Below are 21945 nucleotides of genomic sequence, written 5' to 3' on the forward strand. Positions count from 1 at the left end.
ACATAATATTAAATTTTATTACACATATTCATTGAATACTTACCTTAAAAGACACAAAGATTTATTTGAAGTAATCTTTTAATCGTATATGTTATGTTTGAAATGGCTGCTTTTCTACTGATAAATTTTAGACGCACTTAGTGAAATTTTGTCTTATGTCTTCACATATATTTAGTTACACAAAAATTATAAATGCTCATTATATTGTCGAATAAATATTCACGACAATCTCCAGCCGCAGGTTAACATTTTACGTTTCGAACTAATGCGATCAAATAGTAAATAACTGCAGTAAATCATTATAAACCGTACCAACTAGTTACTAGCTGTGTTCATTATCCTTACAATGTATAAAGGTAACTACCACATCAAGTAATCCATTGCTCATAGTTTAGCACAAAAAAAAAAACAGCAGATAACATAAATAACAAAAATTGGGAATTTTAAAACCGACGACTATGGATCGTAAAAAAAGTAAGGAAACAATTCCGGAGATACTGTAGATATTATTTACTCAAATGTGATTCTAGGTTACAGCTTGAAGCCAAAGAAGATGTTTTGTAATTTGATTAATTAATGTTTTCGGTATCTTGTATAAATTTGCAAATAACCAATACAAGAAACTTAATCAGGAAACCTACACAAATACAGATTTATTACAGTAAGTAAAAGATAACCAAAAGATCACCTATACAACAGGCTTAATTTTTCCCGTGTCTAGGGTTACCCATCAGTATAGTAATTCCCTGAAAATGGTCTAACTCAATGACAGGTGACGAATCAAATGACAGATTGAGCGCTATACTTCTTTGTAAAGAATAACATAGTTCGTTGAGTATCCAGTTCTGGTACGTAACTGATAAACAAAAACTTCACATGTTTTCTCGGGTGCAAGAGCACCCTTAGATCAAACAACCAATGAACAACAACTCTCTTCGCGTGTCACGTGCACTTACGTTACACGTCAGATATCCGATTACTCTATCAACTTTTTTTAATTAAATCTAGAAGACAAATATCACTGACAGCAGAAATATAAAAGACACCTAAATGTTCGTTATAATATACAGATATATTATAAAATTTCGTTGTACAGTATTCAATACAATCGTAAAAAAACGTACTCTTTAATGTTTTACAGACATAAACATTAACTTTTGAAAGTATTTTTTTTATTTATGATAAACGTTTCCAGGAATCTTAACAGTCTCAAAACCTTGTAGGCTTAGCACAAAAAGTCATGAACAATTCTCAAATTAAAAAGTAAGTCAGATGGTTACCATAATTTCCTGGTTTGATTCATTCCGTTTAGTTATTTTTAAAAGTTGGTAAATAAACTATGGAACATCCCAAGTAAAGCCACCATTGGTGGAGTTTTATTTTTCTATTGATACTTCTCACTTTCACCCGCTTCACTTCTCTCGTGTTTTTGTGTTGTTTTGCTTAATGTACGTGTTTGGACTTGGTAATCATTACATTGCATCGTTTCAGATCTGTATAAGTAAAGGCTTGAGGGAGTACATGCTTTAGATATAATATTTCAGAAATATTATGGAACTAAGTTATTTAACGGATGGATACAAGTTTTTCCAAACTCAGTACCCGCAAAGGAATTTACAAAACTTCTAGTTTTATACTTTATTTTAGTAAGTTTTAGAAAGCGCATCATTTTCTTTTTTTTTCATTGCCACATCCTTCACTCTCCTGTCTCCTACTTTCTAGTGAACGGCTTCCTACATCTAGCTATAAGAGCATTCATTATTGATGTACATGCATGCCACGTAGTCATGGTAATTAAGGAAACACAAAAAAAAATATACCCCCGAAGATAAAATCCAAACGCGTTTTTTTTCGTCGAGTTAGTTACATTAACAGATATCTGGTGGTTCAATTTCAATACAAAATCATCAAATTCTGAATTTAATGGTAAATAACTTGCTCTTTTGAATTTAAAACTCAGAAAAAATCCTGAGCGAAAAAGTGTTGCCCGTACTGTCATCAAACTCGATATATTATCCTTCTCAGCAAATACTTGGAAAATCTGCTGCTTAAATAGGAAAAACATGTAGAAAAGCGATCACTTTAAGAAGGCTGCACTCTGTGAACGTTGTTTGGAATTTTATTACAGGCAACCTGGTAGTAAGTGCTTTTATTTGTTTATACGATTCTCAACAAACTTCTGCATTTGTCTCTTGCACCAAACAATAAAATTGATTTGTGAAATATTTTATAAAAATAGTACTTAAAACTAACAGGCGTATATGGATGTATGCTTCAACAGATAAATATGTGTTGGTTAAGATACTATTTCTTCATCACTAGTTGGTGGGTGACTTATTTATTTAAACACTTTAAAAAGTATCATAGTATCATGTACATTTATTTTCGTTTAAAGACATAACACTGGAACGTCATCCGTTTAACATTCCTTGAAACAGAAAAACCGCAGAGTGGGATGATTAATTATTAATCCGGAGTCTTTGGCCGAAACGTTAGATATTAACTGAGTTAATAATGTGGAGTCTGTGTTCGAAAGGTTATGTATGTATTAACTAAGTTATTAATCTGGAGTCTGTGATTGAAACATTGGATACTTAATAACTTATTATTCCGGAGTCTGTGGTTGAAAAATTTGATTTTTAGCAAGTTATTAATTTGTAATCTGTGAGTGAAACGTTGGACACTTAGTAAGTTACTAATCTGCAGTCTGTAGTTGGAACATTGGATAATTAGTCAGTAATTTGAAGTTTTTGTTTAAAAGTTTGGATGTTAAGGTAATAGTCTGGAGTTTATCCGAACTTTAAATACTAATTAAGTTATTAATCTGAATTTTTGTCTTAATGCTGGTTTGCAAAGCCGCTAATTTGGGCAATCTGATACAAATGTTGGATGCTTGTTAGTTCGACACGTTGGACAGTGTGAAAGTTATTCGACTGGAGTGTGTGGTTGAAACGTTATTAGTATGGAGTCTGTGTTGATTTCGCAGATGGATAATATTCACATATCATATTGCTCGTAAGTCCCAAATGAATTTCATATGTAAAAAAGAGCATGAAGCTAAATTACTAAAAATTATTTTTTCTTTAATTATATCACTAGGCTTAAATTATAGGAAAGGTTTTGTAGCAACCATAGGTTCTACTATATAGGTGTAGGAACAGCGGAGCCGTTTCTCCTCCGTGTACAGTGCATGAGGAAACACTTACATCGGTCCACTTCTTTAAGCGTCAATAACTTTAGGAATTCGCCAATATCAGTTGGTAAGTAAAAAATTATGATTTTTTTTTCAGAACAAAAAATTAGAGGATACTGGCAGCTGGACGTAAAAGCTTGTTTTGGTTTGTTTTAAATTTCGCGCAAAGCTACACGAGGGCTATCTGCGCTAGCTGTCCCTAATTTAGTAGTGTGAGATTAGAGGAAAGGCAGCTAGTCATCACCCCCCACCGCCAACTCTTAGGCTACTCTTTTTCCAACAAATAGTGAGATTGATCGTCACATTATAACGCCCCCACGGCTGAAAAGGCAAGCATGTTTGGTGTGACGGGGATTCGAACTCGCGACACTCGAACTACGAGTCAAACGCCTTAACCACCTAGCCATGCCGAGCCATGGACGCACAAGGCCTGTAAATGTTAAACCGATAAAAGGTAATGTAAATTGATCATTAAAATACTTATTTTCACGTAAATTTTGCTTATCAAATTGATTCCTTCATTTTCCTCAAACTATGATACCAACTATATCAACATAGATTCAGTTTGACACTCTAAGTGTAAACATTTTCAGGGGTGCATGCCCCTAAACCCACTAACTTTTCGCTGGTCAAACGAAGGAGAATTTGTGTCAAGGAGAATACTGTTTAATTTTGGCTATCTCACACATTTTCCTTTTTGACGCCAATGTTTTCCGATCACTCTTATAAACACTATAAGACCTGAACAAACACCAACCGTTACCACGACAACGGAGTTTCGAACCGTCACCATGGTAACGAAACATACTTGGGTAACAACGGCCTGAAAGCAGCTTGTCAAGACCTGGAGTTGACATATTAAGGCAGACCGATAAGTTTACTAAACTAAGGTGGAAGTAACAACACCCCGCTGGAAAAGTTATAGTCCTATCGATCACGAGAACTTTTCTTCCCGGCCCACACACTCCGCCTTTCAATAGGACTCAGAGAGCAGAACAATTATGAATCATGCGTCTTACTTCCTTCACTAGCTATCTCAGTTCTGTATGGCTTCAAAACAGCCGAGCTACTTAGCTGTGTAAGTTTTTTTAACCGTGCAGCTGGAGTTTAATTATTTTGGTGCAGCTGCATGAGAGTACCAAAAAAAGGACAGCTTCTTATCACTGGGTTTAAACTTTGTGTACCTGCTGGGAAACAGATGCACTCACTGTCTAGCAGAGTGGAAAGGTCAAGCTGTTGATGTTTTTGCATATATATATATAATATACATATATAAATAAATATATATATATCCAACTAAGAAGATGGTTTGGGATGATAGAAGCTGGCTCAAATACTGTAGGCACGGCCGTTGTGAAACCGAGTATAACCACATCGAATAATTTAACATTGTGCGTTATGATACAGGTGAACTAATTGCTATACCCCGATCCATCTTTCTGTCTGTGTCATACGACTCTATAAGTTGTCTCCTAATTTAGATCAAATTTGTTTGAGCGCCACCAAGACCCGATGGATTACATATTGGTTAATGTACCTAAACAGTCAGAATCACACTGAAGACAAACCATTTTGTAACAATAGCTATATATAGTAGGAAAATGGGATTTTAAAAAAATATAAAATCCGAGAATAACTAGACTTCGGCACCTAGACTTACCTTCTGAAAATTAGAAATTGTTTGATGTGTATTTTATAGTGATTACTGAAAAAAACGAAAATATCACGAGTTGTGAGTTGCGCTCTAGATTCCTTTCCAGTTTGGGTACTTAAAATCAGTTTCAACAAAATTGTTCTGGTTCTATATTTATTACAGATTACTAAAATGTTATAATTAAAACCACTCTCAACTACAATCATTATGTGGTGACATAGAATATGTATAGAACTACCAGGTATAAACTGTTTCTGACTTCAAGATGGAGTGGCCAACGGTTACATCCAATAAACTCTATTCCTGACTTCAAGATGTAGTAAATTACCATTCCACTTCCAATAAATTTTTAGCCCTCACTTCAAAATGTAGTGAATAACCATTTCACTTCCAACAAACTTTAGACCCAACTGTAAGACATAGTAAATCACCATTCTTTTTCCAATAAACCTTAATACTGACTTCAAGACGTAGAAAATAACCATTTCACTTCCAGTAAACATTAGTCCTGACTTCAAGACGTAGTAGATCACCATTCCGCTTCCAATAAACTTTCGTCCTGACTTTTAAGACATAGTGGATCACCATTCCACTTCAAATACTTTTTACTCCTGGCTTCAAAACAAAGTAAACCACCATTCCACCCCCAATAAACTTCAGTCCTGACTTCAAGACGTAGTGGATCACTATTCCACTTCCAGTAAACATTAGTCCTGATTTCAAAACGTAATGGATCACCATTCCACTTCAAATACGTTTTACTCCTGACTTCAAGACAAAGTAAACCACCATTCCACTTCCAATAAACTTTAGTCCTGACTTTAAGACGTAATGGATCACCATTCCACTTCAAATACGTTTTACTCCTGACTTCAAGACAAAGTAAACCACCATTCCACCTCCAATAAACTTTAGTCCTGACTTTAAGACGTAGTGGATCACCATGCCACTTCCAATAAACTTTAGTCCTGACTTCAAGACGTAATGGATCACCATTCCACTTCAAATACTTTTTACTCCTGACTTCAAGACAAAGTAAACCACCATTCCACTTCCAATAAACTTTAGTCCTGACTTCAAGACGTAGTGGATCACCATGCCACTTCCAATAAACTTTAATCCTGGCTTCAAGATGTAGTGGATCACCATTCCACTTCCAGTAAACTATAGTACTAAATTCAAGACAGAGTGGATCACTAATAAATTCCAATTAGCTTTATGTCTTGATTTTAAGATGGAGTAAAATATCAATAAACAGTGTCACATACTAACTAAAACAGCATCATTTATATACAGTTTATCTTCGTTTCAACATCACAGGTAATACTCTGACCTTCTGCTCCAACTTTTCAGTCTTTCTTTTTTAACTCTCATCTCCATGTATATTAGCTGTATAAACATTGAATTCCACACATTAACTCTTTATTTATGACTTCTGAAATCTGCACATCATCTTTTTTTCTTCACCGTGATTCCCGTACATTCTGTGTTTATTTATAGACCTTAAACTACAGACATTCTCTCCCATGCTAGTGGATAATGCATCATTCGTTAACCAATGACACACTGATAAAGTCAGATCCAAACTAGACGTACCACTTTCCCATGAATAAAGTAATATAAAATTAATCTCACACCAACAGTAGAGTTATTTCCACTCGCCAGTAAGGAGAATAAAGCAGCATACAACTAATCTTACACCAACAGTACAGTTACTTCCATTCGCCAGTAAGGAGAATAGAGCAGCATACATCCAATCTTACACTAAAAGAACAATTATTTTCATTCGCCAGCAAAGCAAATGAAGCAACATACAACTAATCTTACATCAATAGTATTGTTATTTTCAGTTGGCAGAAAGGAGAAAAAAGCAGCATACAACTAATCTTACACCAAGAGTACAGTTACTTTCCCTGGGATGTAAAGAGAATAAAACAACATACATCTAATCTTACACTAATAGTATAGTTATTTTTATTCGGCAGTTAGGAGAGAAAGCAACATACAATTAATCAATCTTACACGAACACTATTGTTATTTTCAATCGGTAGTAAGGAGAATAAAGCAACATACAACTAATCTTATCCCTACAATACAGTTATTTCCACTTGACAAAAAACAACAACAACATTATGCAATAACGCATAATGATAAAAAAGTGTATAGAAAATGTTTACTTAATCTCGCTTGTTGGCCTTTTTCTGGATAAGGTTCCCATTTTCAGGAGATGATTATTAAACCATGTCCTGGTGTATATATTTTGGACAAGGGTCTTGTGTTTGCTGTATATGTTTATTTAACTATGCCCTGTTGGCTGTATTCTGGGCAAAGGTACCGTTTCTTCAGGATATTATTATTAAACTCTTCCATAATGGCTATATTTTAGACAATTATTCTGTGTTTGAAGGAAAGTATTATTAATGTCTGTCCTGGTAATTATTTTCTGGAGAAGAATTTGAAGCACAGCTGTTTCACACTTAGTGATAATTGGAAGTTGCAAGCATTACCTTTTACATCAAGCGAAAGAATAAGCACGTGCTCACGAGTTCGGGAACGTCCCATTTCTCTCACGGAGTGTCAACCCAGCTAATCGATTAAGTCTGTGTTGCTATGCTAGTGTTAGTAAAAAGAGCTCCTTTACTCGAGTTTTGTAACACTGGCAGATCGTTTCTAAAGTATGTTTATGCGAGGTTGTTTATTGAACAAAAAATAGCCCCATTTTTTCTAACTTTTAAAGAGAGAGAGAAAAGGCGAGTGTTTTTGTATAAACAGTGTTTATAGTGAGTGAACGTGTACATGAGATGTGTTTCACGTACGTCTGAAACGCATCACTAATACAACTGTGCATGACTGAGTTTTGTATGCAAGTAAAACTAAACATATTAGGATATATTTTCATACAAAATTATTTTAAGAAATAATGTAAAATATGAGAAACAGTTTTAGGTGTAGGTAAAATAATATAAATAGATAGAAGAATGACAGAATAACTAAGAGAATGGATAAGCAAGCACACAAATACATAGATAAATTAACAGACTGAGATGAAAGACTTCAAAAAATATGATTAGATAGGTAGACTACAAGCAATAAAATATAATAACTGTAGGTAAGTGAGGAGTGTTCAGTTCAAAGATATACATATATGTACAGCAAAAATAGTTCCATTATTTTAAGACAAAGAACGCTTTGAGGCTTTATAGTGACTTATTTGTTTGTTGCATTTTTCACAAAGCTGTTCAAATGCTATCTACACTAGCCCGTCCTAATTTTTAAATGATAGAATGATAGTTTGTTTATTTTTATAAATTTCGTGCACAGCTACACGAGGGCTATCTGCGCTAGCTGTCCCTAATTTAGTAGTGTAAGACTAGAGGGAAAGCTAGCCAACGAATGGTGGGATTGACCGTCACGTTATAACGTCCCCACAGCTGAAAGGGCGAGCATATATGATGTGACGGGGAATCGAACCCACATCACTCAGAGTACGAGTTGAGCCCCTAACCACCTAGCTATGGAAGGCAGTTAATCGACAACACTCACCAACAACTCTTACTAACGAATACTGGGAGTGATCGTCACATTGAATGCCTTTTAGCTGATAGGATTCATATTCGCGACCATCAGATTGCGAGTCGAGTACCCTAACCACACACCATTTATTTTCGAGGTTGGTATTCGCAAGTACTCACGTGCATTTTCTTAAAATAGTTTTAATTGCTCAATGTTGTATCTCTACGGTTCTGATATTTTGAAATATATTTGTATGAAGATTGGTATAACTTGCTAAACTAATACCTTTTCGTTAACACAAACATTTAGTAGTTGACTACAGTTCTTACGCGTTCCCCTTGAAATCGCGAGGAATCAAAAATTTGAATAATAGATCTCATATTAAGGTCATTTCAATCATACTTACAAGTACACATACACAAATTGGACTCTAAAAGGATATTTCGGTGTTAGTAAACCATCTTGTAAAGGTTTATGGCATTTATCAAAGCATTTATTTAGTTAATAAAACGTTACAACCAAGCAGTAAAAGACACCGAATGTTTCGCAGTCGTAACCCCTGTAAAACGTGTTTCATCGCAATATCCGCCGTGTTTTTGGAAAAGTCTGTTACTGGGATTATTTTGTTTTGTTTTTGTTATTTTACGTTATTATATGAAATATATGCTTCCAGTCCAATCAAATATGTTTTTTACATAACGCATAAAATATCTTCATCACAAACACTATAATCAATTACACTGTGTCGAAACAGCAACATGTTTAGTTTGGTCTCACAATATTAGATATTAAAAACTTGTTTCGTATCGTCTAATATTGTACAATTAAAATATGTATCAGAACGTTCATGGGGTTTTACAAAAGTCGCATATTTACGGTAATTTAAAACACGTCAATAAAACTGGTCTTTAACTAATACTGTAAGATTAGTTATATAAAAAGTGTCAGTAAAGTTGTGGGTTGAAGCTGAAACTGTAAGCTTACAGTCGTTTAATCTTGTCAGTAAAATGGTAAGTTTGCAGTTATTTAAAAAGTGTCAGTACAGTCACTGGAGGTATTTGGATGAAGATCAGTACATATATTCCCAGTGTTCTTTTCATTACTTTAACACTCGTGACGTATGTAAATCACAGAATATAGTTGGATGATACACAGTATATAAACATTGCTAGATTAACATCGACAGTTTTGTACCTTTCCTTGATTACAATCAGCTACATTACATTTGTTCCACTTCAGTTGAAGGAGAGACTAAACTTATTGTTTATATCACCTAACTGTCCTTAACATTTTCACCGTTATGGTAGTTAGTTACAGTTCTTGACTTATATCTGTCACTAAATTTTCCATATTCTCATATAAAGTGAGAGTTTTTGTTTTTCTGTACTACTGCTAAAGTGCTACGTAACTTTTAGATCTGGGACTCACTCAACGTGAATGGAGATTTTCTTTTTCTTTCCAGCATGGATCCTGGAAAGAAGATCCAGTTTATAAGAAAGTGGCTGTTGTTGAAAATTTTTACAACATCATCTATGAAGTTCACGTGGATATGGAAACACGAGGCGGAAAGCATGCTGGCCAGAAGCGTACATATAAAACGGTAACCTCTCTACGAATATCATTCCTGTTTATTTAAGTGTCTACCAATATGAGTGATTCTGAGTTTAATTGCAAGAGAAGGCAGTTAGTGTAGTCTATTTACACACACCTATCATTTGTACAATTCTATTTGTACACCCGTCTATACTTACTTATCTATCTGTACAGTAATGATTGTGTACAGTTCTAGTTGTACACCTGTCTATACTTACTTATCTATCTGTACAGTAATGATTGTGTACAGTTCTAGTTGTACACCTGTCTATACTTACTTATCTATCTGTACAGTAATGATTGTGTACAGTTCTAGTTGTACACCTGTCTATACTTACTTATCTATCTGTACAGTAATGATTGTGTACAGTTCTAGTTGTACACCTGTCTATACTTACTTATCTATCTGTACAGTAATGATTGTGTACAGTTCTAGTTGTACATCTGTCTATACTTACTTATCTATCTGTACAGTAATGATTGTGTACAGTTCTAGTTGTACACCTGTCTATACTTACTTATCTATCTGTACAGTAATGATTGTGTACAGTTCTAGTTGTACACCTGTCTATACTTACTTATCTATCTGTACAGTAATGAGTAATGTGTGTACAGTTCTAGTTGTACACCTGTCTATACTTACTTATCTATCTGTACAGTAATGATTGTGTACAGTTCTAGTTGTACACCTGTCTATACTTACTTATCTATCTGTACAGTAATGATTGTGTACAGTTCTAGTTGTACACCTGTCTATACTTACTTATCTATCTGTACAGTAATGATTCTGTACAGTTCTAGTTGTACCACTATCCATCTGTACAATTTTACGTGTAACATTATCTACCTAACTACCACACTAGTACTACCTAACTACCACACTAGTACTTCTTTATCCTTCTCTAACTGCCTGTTCAAGTGTACACTTCTATTCGTTTTTCTGTCTGTATGCCTATCCATCTGTACAGTTATATCTGTAGACCTATGTCTATTATATTCCTATCCATTTATGCAGTTCTAATTTTTCACTTGTGTATACCTACCTATCCAACTGTACAGTTCAACTTGTATGCTTGTGTATACCATCCTATTCATCTATTCAGTTATACTTGTCCAGTACAGTTTTGCCTGTATACCTGTCTCTGCCTCCTTGGAAACCTGTACAGTTGTAGTTGTATATGTGTGTGCACCTGTCTATCCATCTGTACAGTTGTATTTGTATACCTCTATCTCCCTGCCTATTCGTCTGTACGTTTTTCCTTGTGTAACTGTGTCTACTTTTACACCTGTATCTATCTGCCGGTCCGTCTGTAAAGTTCTATTTGTTCTCCTGCGTGTTTGTCTATTCATCTGTATAGTTTTATTTGTTTATCTGTCTCTTCTTGCTTATACATCTGTAGAGTGCTACGTGTACCACCTGTATCTATCTGCCTATCCGTCGGTAAAGCTCATTTATTTATTCTCCTATGTGTTTGCCGATCCAGTTTTATTTTTCACCTGTATTTTCCTACCTATACATCTGTACAGTGGTACTGTATCTGCTTACCTTTACTTCTGTACAATTGTAATATGTAAATTAGATATTTGAGTTGGTTTATCGCCTTTTATCCTCTGTATGCTATTTCTATTGTTGGACTTTTTATCAACGTTTATGTTTCACAATAAGTTGATTTATAAAGTAATCACCTGGTTTAATAAATAATGTACGTATCATAGTTTGGGCAACCTAAGAAAATCAGCATTCCCTTTCTGTTACAAAACTAGTAAAAATAACTCGTGTAAAAAGAATGTTTAAATCAGCCTATAACAGCGCCTGTCAGTCGTATGTTGAATATCAACACCCGTGAACGAATTGGTTTAATGTATCTCAGAACGGTTGGTATGAGTATCAACCCTTATACTGATAAGGAGAGAACAACGTTTCGATCTCCCTAGGTTATCTTCAGGTTAAGAAAGAGAGAGTTTGAATGTGATGAGAGTATAAACGGGTACTGGATTGTAGGGGGCGTTGCAGGTGGGTGTTAAGTGTTCAAAAACGTGTGAAGGTGTTTTTTGTGTTCTTTGAATCTAGTTTCCATTTTACTGCTTGCCTGTCCAATATAAAATGTCGTGGCAGTTGTTGTATTATATTTTATAAAGTATGTTGGTGTTGTGTTTGTCAGTGTAGTTTTTACACAGTATACTCTTGCGTTTTGTACCTAGTTTTTGAATAAATTTGGTGTTTGCTGGAATGTTGCGTTTTGTTATAAGTTTTTCCAAATGTTGGCTATTTCTTTCGCTGATGTCAGGAACATGTGGTATGCAGCAGTATACGGTTTTGAAGTTTGTTGTATCTTTGGATTTATTGTTGTTTGTTTATTGTTGGTCTAGGTGTGTGAGTATAATTTTTCCACGGTTTCTTGAAGAAATTTGTTGATGTTGATGAAGTGTTGTTTTATTTTGTTGATTTCATCGTTAATTTTATCAGGTGAACATAGTTTTATAGCTGTGTTTATTTGATTTCTTAATATGTTAAGTTTTTGTTTTGTTTCGTGTGCTGAGTCCCAGGGAATGTATAATTCAGTATAGGTGATTTTTCTGTGGATTTCTGTTTTGAATTATGTATCAGTTCTAATGATTTTGAGGTTAAGAAATGCTGTTTGGTAAGTTTTGTTCCTGTTCACAGGTGAACTTAATGTTAGGGTGTATCAAGTTAACATGATTGAAAAAAAACTAAGTGTGTGTTCTGTAGATGTGAATCCAGCAATTGTATCATCAACATACCTGTACCAGTATAGTTGTGGGTGTAAGGCTGAATTGATTGCTTGAGATTAAATCTGTCATAAAAATGTTGTCTTGAACTGGTGACATGGGATTCCCCATACTTAGGCCATTTATTTGTAGGTAGTTTTGGTTATTGAACATAAAGTTAGTTTTGGTGGTAGTGAATTCTACAAGGGACGCTAGCTGGTTGCTGGGGATGTGTATCAATGGGTTGGGGTCTTGGATTAAAGTTCTAAAGCTATCTTGCAGGCTTCAATTGTTGGGACTTCTACGAAGAGAGAGATTACATCAAAACTGGCCATTAAGGCTTTATGGTTTAGTTGATTAAGAATATATTTAAAGTTAAAAGAGTCTTTGAAAAAGGAACCTGCTGATGTTACATATTTAGAAAATGCACATGCTATATATTTACAGGGGTTGGAGTTAAATAATTCGTAGGTCGACATAATGGATCACAGTGGACAATCGGGTTTGTGAGGTTTGGGGGTGCTGTATAGTTGTGGTGTGCGTGAATCTGTCTTTCGTAGGTAAAAATAAATGTTTTCTGAGATTGTTTTGGTTTTTCATTTGTAGTAGTATTTTGTTTAACTGTTTTTCATGTGTTTGTGTTTAGTAGTTTAAATTTGTTTGTATCTGACAAGATGTTGTTCATTTTTTTGAATGTTTTCATTTGTGGTCATTATAACTATGGCATTGCCTTTACCTGCCTTTAGAAATTTGGTGTTGTTGTCTTGTTTTAAGTTGTTTATAGAATTAATGTTTTTTTGTGTGAGGTTGTTTTTTCAGATTTCTTTTCTGTGAAATTATGTTGATAGTTTTGTGTGAAAAGTCTTTGAAAAAGTTGTTTAAGATACTTTTTTGAGGTGTTTCAGGGAAATAGATGTTTTCAGTTCTACCTGGAAAGATTGGTTATTGGTTGTCGGTGTAATTTCCTCAAAAAATCGTAGAAAAAATAATACGCACACACCTAGAACAACAACAAACAAACAATAAATCCCAAGATACAACAAACTACAAAACCTTATACTGCTGCATACCATATGTTCCTGACATCAGCGAAAAAAACATTTGGAAAAAACTTATAACAAAACACAACATTCCAGTAAACACTAAATTTAGTCAAAAACCAGGAACAAAACTAAAGTCCATACCATGTAAAAACTACACTGATAAACACAACACCAACATAATTTATAAAATACAATGCAACAACTGCCACGACTTCTATATTGGAGAAACAAGCAGAAAATTGGAAACCAGATTCAAAGAACACAAAAAAACACCTTCACACGTTTTTGAACACTGCAAATCAAATAAACATATCATAAGCATAGAAAATACCCAGATATTAAGGATGGAAACATACGTAAACAAATGCAAAATCAAAGAAGCCCTACTTATGCAACAACTAAAACCAAAATGAAGGAACTCCTTTATACCTGTACTAATTAATAACCTAGCATCCAACTGCAACGCACCCTACAATCCGGTACCAGTTTATAATCTCGTTCCTAAGACATGTGTTCGTCAACGGTTACATTCAAACTCTCTTTCTTAGTCTGAAGATAACCTAGGAAATTCGAAACGTTGTTCTTTCCTTATCAGTAAATGTGTTAATACCCATACCAACCGTTCTGAGACACATTTTTATTTCGAGTGGGTTTCTCGCCATCAAGAACCGGTTTCACTTTCATATATATTCAGTCCATGTTTTGGACGAGGAAGGTCAGATTCAGCCTAGACCTCTTCGTCCCTCACATGACTTGTTATTTTGCACAATTAATGAATCACAGATAATAACCCTTTTTTAGATTGCTGTTGCAATACTCACAATTTATCCATTGTCTGCAATTTTAATTAACATATCATTTTCCTGCCATGTCTGGTTCATGAGTTAATATTAACTCGTATATTGTCACTAGTGTCACGTATTTATGTTCGCACTATCAATTCGTGTTCACATAACCCTGTTTTTACATACATATTGCTTACAATAGTTGTCAAATTTAAAACTACTGCCCCCTCATGGACGTTCCCACAACTAAAGATGGTTAGGGCAGATTTTCACTTCCACTTTACAGTCTTTCTGAACTAATAAATATAAATAACTATAATCAGTTTATTACTTTTCATATTATCTTTGTTTCCATATTGTTTGAAAATCTGTAATATCACCTTTTATTGAATTGCTTATAGATTTCTGAAACATATGCTTTTTTGCCGCGCGAGGCAGTAACACACTTTCTGATGTCCTGCGCCGACTGTCAAAAACGAATGCACGTTACGGTGAGCGATGGTGTGAAAAGTGGTTACCAGGGCAACAAAGAGTGCGGTGCAAGTAGTGGAAACACATCTCCAGAGTCAATTCGCGGTGACAACAGCGCCACTCAATCAACAACAACAGACATAGATTACAACGTGCCAATAACGACAACGTACTTGAAACGAATGCGAAGCTTGGGATACACAGAACAGGAGGCTTTACGTTTTGACAGAGAGGTATGTCTTATAATATTGGATGAAAAACATCTTTCTGGGTGTTTAAAGAAAACTTAATTAAATGTTGTTTATGATAGCATAAATAGCGTCAACCAAAATGAAGTTCTCCGGGAAAAGCGAACTAAATAAATGTAAACTAGTGACATCACCATTTTAAAATAAGTGAACTGTAGTACACGTGTGTAACAAACAAGCTGCTAATCGTTGGAACGAGAGAGCTCGTGTGAGGCGATAAGACACCAATCACAATAGATTTATTAAAACAAAAACCAGTGTATGCAGTCACGAGTGGGTACGCAAGTCAACCAACTTGAGGAAATTTACAAGCAAAGCAAGAAATAAATTATATTGAGTGCAGTTTTACATCAATATATATATATATATATATACTTTTCTAACATTGATTAAAATATAAAGGCTTATAATGAAAGAAAAACAATAACATCCATTAAAAAACGTTTACACTTTCAGTGACGTATATTTTGTCCAAAATGGTTCTAACCCTATCAACTTTAATTATACAACTTTAATGACTCTCCACCTGGCAATATTATTAGTGAAAGGAAAGTAACAAATAGATCTTACATGGAGTTAGTGTAGTACAAGTCTTGCATGTTCAGATAAATTGTCATTTTATGTCTGTATATTTCGGGAACTTAGCTAAAAGAACTGGAACAATTGGAAAACCTGGAACCCTTTGGAGCAACCTCGAGGCTGGAACCCTGATGTTGGGAACAACCAACTACTTGTGATCTAAAGACGGAAATTTTATGTGGTGTTGTAGTATAATCCATTCAAACTAATGAGGGTAGACTTTGAGGAGATTGGTCTGGCAATTAGAGCGACATCTGACATCTGTTGCATCATTGTTGGTAGTTTGTGGATACTTTAATATTCGTTAACAGATTTGTTTAGACTTATACAACCCTATAATTAGAAACACCTTGAGTGAGAATCTCCTCACTTCTCACTAATATACAGACAATGTTTAATACAGTGCATGTTTTTCTTGACAAATGTATTCGACGTTCGACTTTCCTTAGCATTTCACAACTAACATTTCGCAACACGTTGGCAAGTCTGCAGCTTAGCTCATAAGAAAACTTATTCAACGCTATTTCTTTATTTTAAAGTGAAAGTTTGGCTTTTGAGAAAGTTAGTGGAAACATTTGGTCAATATTTTGCAATATGGCTATAAATATATCTTTAGCCCATGTGAAACTGTAGTTGTGAACCATTTCTTTATTTTAGGCCCTTCACGTGAAGTGACATCAACAGTTTTACATAAGTAAATTGTACAACTGTAAGCTATTGGCATCAACAGTTCTGTGAGATAAATGCACTAGGCCTTTACATTAAATACTTGTCAACTCTATTGACCTTTATTTTGATGTCATTCTTAATCTAGAATAATCACGTCAGATTCACAAGTCATGGTTCGTATAGTTAGGCCTGTACTTGACGATAGAAAATTAGTTTTTTAAACAGATGTTTCATCCAGTATTAGTTTATTAATTTATCCAGTTTGTTAACTTCACTTTAAATCGTTCATTGTTTTTGTCTAATCAGCATTGTATTGGCCTCTCTACTTCGAATATATCTGTCTTTCTTGCTGTCATAGATTTTCTAAGTCTTTCTTCACAAAGTAGACAGAGGAGAAGAATATATTCATATAGGAAGCTGAACAGGACTTGATCACACTATTATTTAAGGAAACCCTACAGGCTAAAGAAAACAGCATAACCAATTATTAACCAATTAACAACCTAGGTTCGTGGCTATTTCCTGAAGTTACGGGTAGGATTGCTTATGTATCACTGTCCAGGAAAACTCGATGATAGTCTCTTATAATAGACGATTAGAAGTTTTTTGCAACTACCCCAATTGATTGCAAATATCTCAATAGTTAACATTTATTTGTAAAGGAGTTTTTTTCCCTCCTGTGTCTGTTTGTTTTGCTAAGTTTCTATGTGCTTGACAAAGTTATTTGATGACATCCAGAAACATGGCAAATCCAATATTACCCAGTAAATGATACGGTTTATTGGAAAGTTTTGAATCACATACTGATAATAGCATTATGGAGTCATTGAAATGTACTACTGATGTTAACCATAGGGTTATTGGAAAGTTGCATGGGTTTGCGTTTTATCTCAGAACGATCTTTTCAACAAGTTTCTGTAAACTCTAAATTTAAAAGAAGAATTAAAACAATCTGAATTTCTAACTGAATGACAACTTATGCTTTAAATAGTCAAATGGCAGTACCAGTTGCAACAGATACTCTTTACAGGTCTTTAAACTGAATAACGTAACTCTTATAACGCGCTCACAGTTGAAAATGAGGGCGTGTCCAACGGCATCTTATCTCAAGCCTTCGATTCGCCGCCCAACACACCAATGATTAAAACGTATGCAAAACAGTTAGTATGCAAAAGAGAGTTTTCAATCAGTAAGTTAAAACATTTCTAGGCAACACCAAAATTACAAAAATAATTAAGTGCCTTAGTTACTGGGACTATCAATAATAACCAGCTTTTCAAAACTTCAGTTTTATACATTCTGATAAAGAAGTGAGCATACATGATCACGTAGAAAAGTTGTATTTGTTGCGTTTCGTTTGAAAATCAGTTTCACACGGTATTTTTCTTTCAACACGATGTAATGTAAGTACATAAAGGTTGTCCGAAAAGTCTGGAATTATAGGCACTTCAACGTATTTCATAAAACGTCTCCCATATGCTATTCTTATACTTCGGAATAAGTTTGGAGATAGTATTTCCATTGTCTTTAAACACTGCGAAGCCTATTCTTATTATCAATGATCCACACTGCCAATCTCCTTAAATTTAGTTAGTAGTTTCTTAATAGCATTGTGAGTGATGCTTTCTTTAAATGTAATGCATTACGTTCAACAGAAGCCTTCCACTAGGACTAACCTTCTCTGTAACACAGCAGTATTAACTCGATCTTCTCATGCTTTTACAACGCCATCATCTTTCACGTATCCGAAATTAAGAAAAGCTGCAAATCACCTATGGTTCCAGACTTTTCGGCCACTCTGTATGTTAAAGCTTCTAACAACTGTGGATGTATTTTCTTTTGGTTCCATTATATATTACTATTAAACGTTTCAGGGTTAACCGTGTATGACGTAACCGTACTAAAACGTTACAGTCCAAAGAGCACGTGCCAGCAGTAGGTTATTACAGCTGCACGTGGCTTGAAACATGTCGTGGCCGCTCTAAGTCCGCCAACAATCTAATTTATCTCGTCACTGTTACTATGGTAACGCATACGGTTGCTGGCGACTTTGTGGCTACGGTACCCTTAACTTAGCCTTAGTAAAACTAAATCATACGGTAGTAATGTCAGTAGGTCACAAACAAAAGTAGCCATCATCTATAAAAGCTAGTGGTTAATTAATGCAATATTAGTGAGCCCTAACATGTAACAGTTAGTGTTTTGACAAGGCTCATTGCTTAATACCTGGATGGTTTGGCAGCCCTATCAATCAAACAAGGTACAGCTCTTTAAGGAATTTAACCGTAATCATTCTTTCAAAACATTTCACTGGAACATGAGTTTTCTGCTCATTTTTTCCTCTTAATCACGTAGGTAAACACGTAGTTTGAAATATAAAATTTGTTACCAGCATAAGATGACGAACAACTTAGAAAAACAAGTTAAGCCTGAAAATTACTTTTTAAACAACTTCAACATTTGCAACTGTCTAGATTCAAATCAGCTCGAGGAGACTTATGTAGCGATAAAAAAAATTAAACACCTGTGTTGGTTTCTGCCGATTTAACACTCTATGTATGCGCTACTTTTCTATTTTTACATTGTCTATTTAACACGCATATTGCGTATATCGAATTTTTCCATTTTCATATTGTAAATTTAGTAGTGCATACCTATGAATTATCTTCTTTCGAATATCCAATATAACGCACTACATAATGACGGCTTATCCATGTTCACGTTGTCGATATAATACATTGACTACAGACGACTTTTCAGGTATGTTTTTGTTACTGTTTGGATTTCCCCAAACAATTAGTGTGCGTTGTATACATGAGCTGTAAACAATTAGAAACATGCAAATCTCGCTTTTCCTAATCACTCAAATCACCTAACATCGAAACAATAGTTATTTAAATTCCTAAGTAATATACTTGTAGTAATATCTTGTAAGGATTAGATATCATTGCATTAATTGTTCGTAAGAACCCATGATTGTAACCGTAAAAATTAACAATCGTTAAGTTTTTAGAAATACACGTAAAATCTTACAAAGAAACCAGCTGAAGGCCATCTCCTAGGGAATATTCTATCTAATATAAACTGTTCAACATTGAAAGTACTAGCTAGAGGTACTTAGTCTCCTAGAAAATATTCGATTTCATGAAGATAGGTTATACTAATGCAAACAAATAGCGAAATGTGCAAATCCATCATTATAAGCTGACCTAATGCAAACAGGTGGTAAAATGTGAAACTCCACTATTTTATTACTTTTTATTAAACCCGTAATTAATGAAGTGACTAAAAAAGTCGTTTTTGAAGGAAGGAAGAAATATATTTTACCCGATGATAAATTATGCGACTAAAGGATTTAGTTCTAGTTATTGTACTTCAAATATGGTAGTATATATAATTACATCAAGATATATTATTTACTTTCTTTTTTTATACCGTAACATGAAATCTTGTAATGATGTGTTTCAGAAATATGTTATTCTTTACTGGAATTAGTATCAAGGAGAGTACCCCCCACAAGGCTCCGTGTAAAACTACACGTGACAAATACATCGGATCTCGTTTTTGGTCAAAGACTGTCAGAAAACTGTTTATAATCTAAAAGTAAAGCAACTATTTCAAACACTTTAGAGCAGACAAAAAAAATGTTTGAACAAATAAACTCCTTACTTATTTTTTAAAGAATCATTGTATGTCCCTGTAACTTTCATTATCTCGAAGAAATATGTATTGTTAGACTCTATAACTTTCATTCTCATAAAGAAAGATATATCGTTGGACTCTATTATAACTTCCATTCTCTCAGGAAGATGTATTGCTGGTCCATGTAACTTGTTCTATTTTATATATTATAGTATTACATGTATTGCTGGTCCATGTAACTTGTTCTATTTTATATATTATAGTATTAGATGTATTGTTGGTCCATGCAACTTGTTCTATCTTATAGATTATAGTATTTTAAATAAGACTGTTTGTTGTTCTTTCTTTCTAATCTTATACCTTTCCTGCATTTTTTCAAACTCTATGGCCCTACAAATATTGTATATAATTTTACCTCATAATCATTCCACCTGACAAAAATTTATTTCGCAAAACAATAAATATTATGTATAATACCAGGAAATTGCGTCTAATGTTGGAAGTGAAAGCAACGAGAATGAGGGAGTAGGAGAGCCACCTACTGAAGAAGAAAGTAATTATCCCGCGGTGACAACCACCAGCGAAGGTAAAAACTTATTATGAGAAGAATACAAGAAAGCATTTTAAAGCATTAAAATAAACAAATGATAAATAATGGTTTGTTTGTTTATCAATATAATGATAAATACACATAAATCATAATTTTGAAATAAAAGTTACCAAAAGATATATTAATTATTTGTACTTAAACGAACTTTAACTTAACTGTTCTTTGAATTGTTGCCCTTTCAGTCGTGGGAGCGTTATAATTTTACGATCAATCCCACTATTCGTTGGTAAAAGAGTAGCCCAAAAATTGGCGGTGGGTGGTGATGACTAGCTGCCTTCCGTCTAGCCTTACACTACTAAATGAGGGACGGCTATCGCAGATAGCCCTCGTGTAGCTTTGCGCGAACTTCAAAACAAACCAATCTCTGAATTGTTAGTAATCGCCAACATAAACCTAATTTACAATTCAACGATTCTTACCAGTGTTCGTGTCCGTAAGGTGGTGTAAAGGCAGAAACGACGTCATCAAAATAACAGAGGAAGACATTAGGGCATCTATTTCGTAATCACTTTACTCTGTATAATAATCAAAGGCATGTGGATCATTCTCCGCCATATTGGAAATGCTAACTTCCTGTTCTGGTTCATTCGATTTACCTACTAGAGAAAAAAACAACAACCACAACATGTTCCGAATAAACAATCGATCATGCTTTAAAGGTTCAGTACTGTATATATTCAGACCTGAGGCAGTCAGTAAGGTAATTTACCCGCTTTTCGCCAGTATAAATATTATTCTTTGAGATACAACGTTGATGCGATGGTTTGAAAATATGTGTAATGAGTACGGAATAGAACCAGTGTAGGAAAGAAAGAGAGATCAGTCCTATTTCATTTGGGAGTATTGTTTAACAAATTACATCTCCAAGTTTAAATGGAAAGTTTTTCTCAAAATTTTCGTTTGAACATTTATTTCCTATACGTATATTCTTTACGGTTCGATTAAGATTTTCTTTCTATTACAAGTACAGATTTCTCACGTGACTTAGTAACCTGATAAGTCAAATTCATTCAGCTACAGCTACTTAATCATTTTTCGGAAGTTTCGTATACCTATTTGTATGCCTACTAGTAACGCAATGATATGCCTTCAGACTTAAGACACTATAAATCGTGTTTCGATACTAGTGGGGCAGAGCACAGATAACCCATTGTGTAGCTTTATATTTAATTACAAACAAACAAAACCTATTTATAATTCATGATGACTTGTTT

At 34.3% G+C, this 21945-nt stretch overlaps 1 protein-coding gene across 2 annotated transcripts in view; it reads left to right on the forward strand.

Annotated features, from left to right (window-relative positions):
• LOC143235240 (nucleolar protein 4-like) overlaps nt 1-21945 on the forward strand; it is a 49862-nt gene that overhangs the window by 14266 nt on the left and 13651 nt on the right. For both annotated transcript variants that reach the window (XM_076473205.1, XM_076473206.1), the window contains exons 2-4: nt 9824-9961; nt 14914-15216; nt 20602-20707. In XM_076473205.1, the coding sequence (XP_076329320.1) occupies nt 9824-9961; nt 14914-15216; nt 20602-20707 (547 nt within the window). The remainder of the gene's footprint in view (nt 1-9823; nt 9962-14913; nt 15217-20601; nt 20708-21945) is intronic.

Source organism: Tachypleus tridentatus, chromosome 12 (assembly GCF_004210375.1).
Source record: "Tachypleus tridentatus isolate NWPU-2018 chromosome 12, ASM421037v1, whole genome shotgun sequence".
NCBI classification, from domain to species: domain Eukaryota; kingdom Metazoa; phylum Arthropoda; class Merostomata; order Xiphosura; family Limulidae; genus Tachypleus; species Tachypleus tridentatus.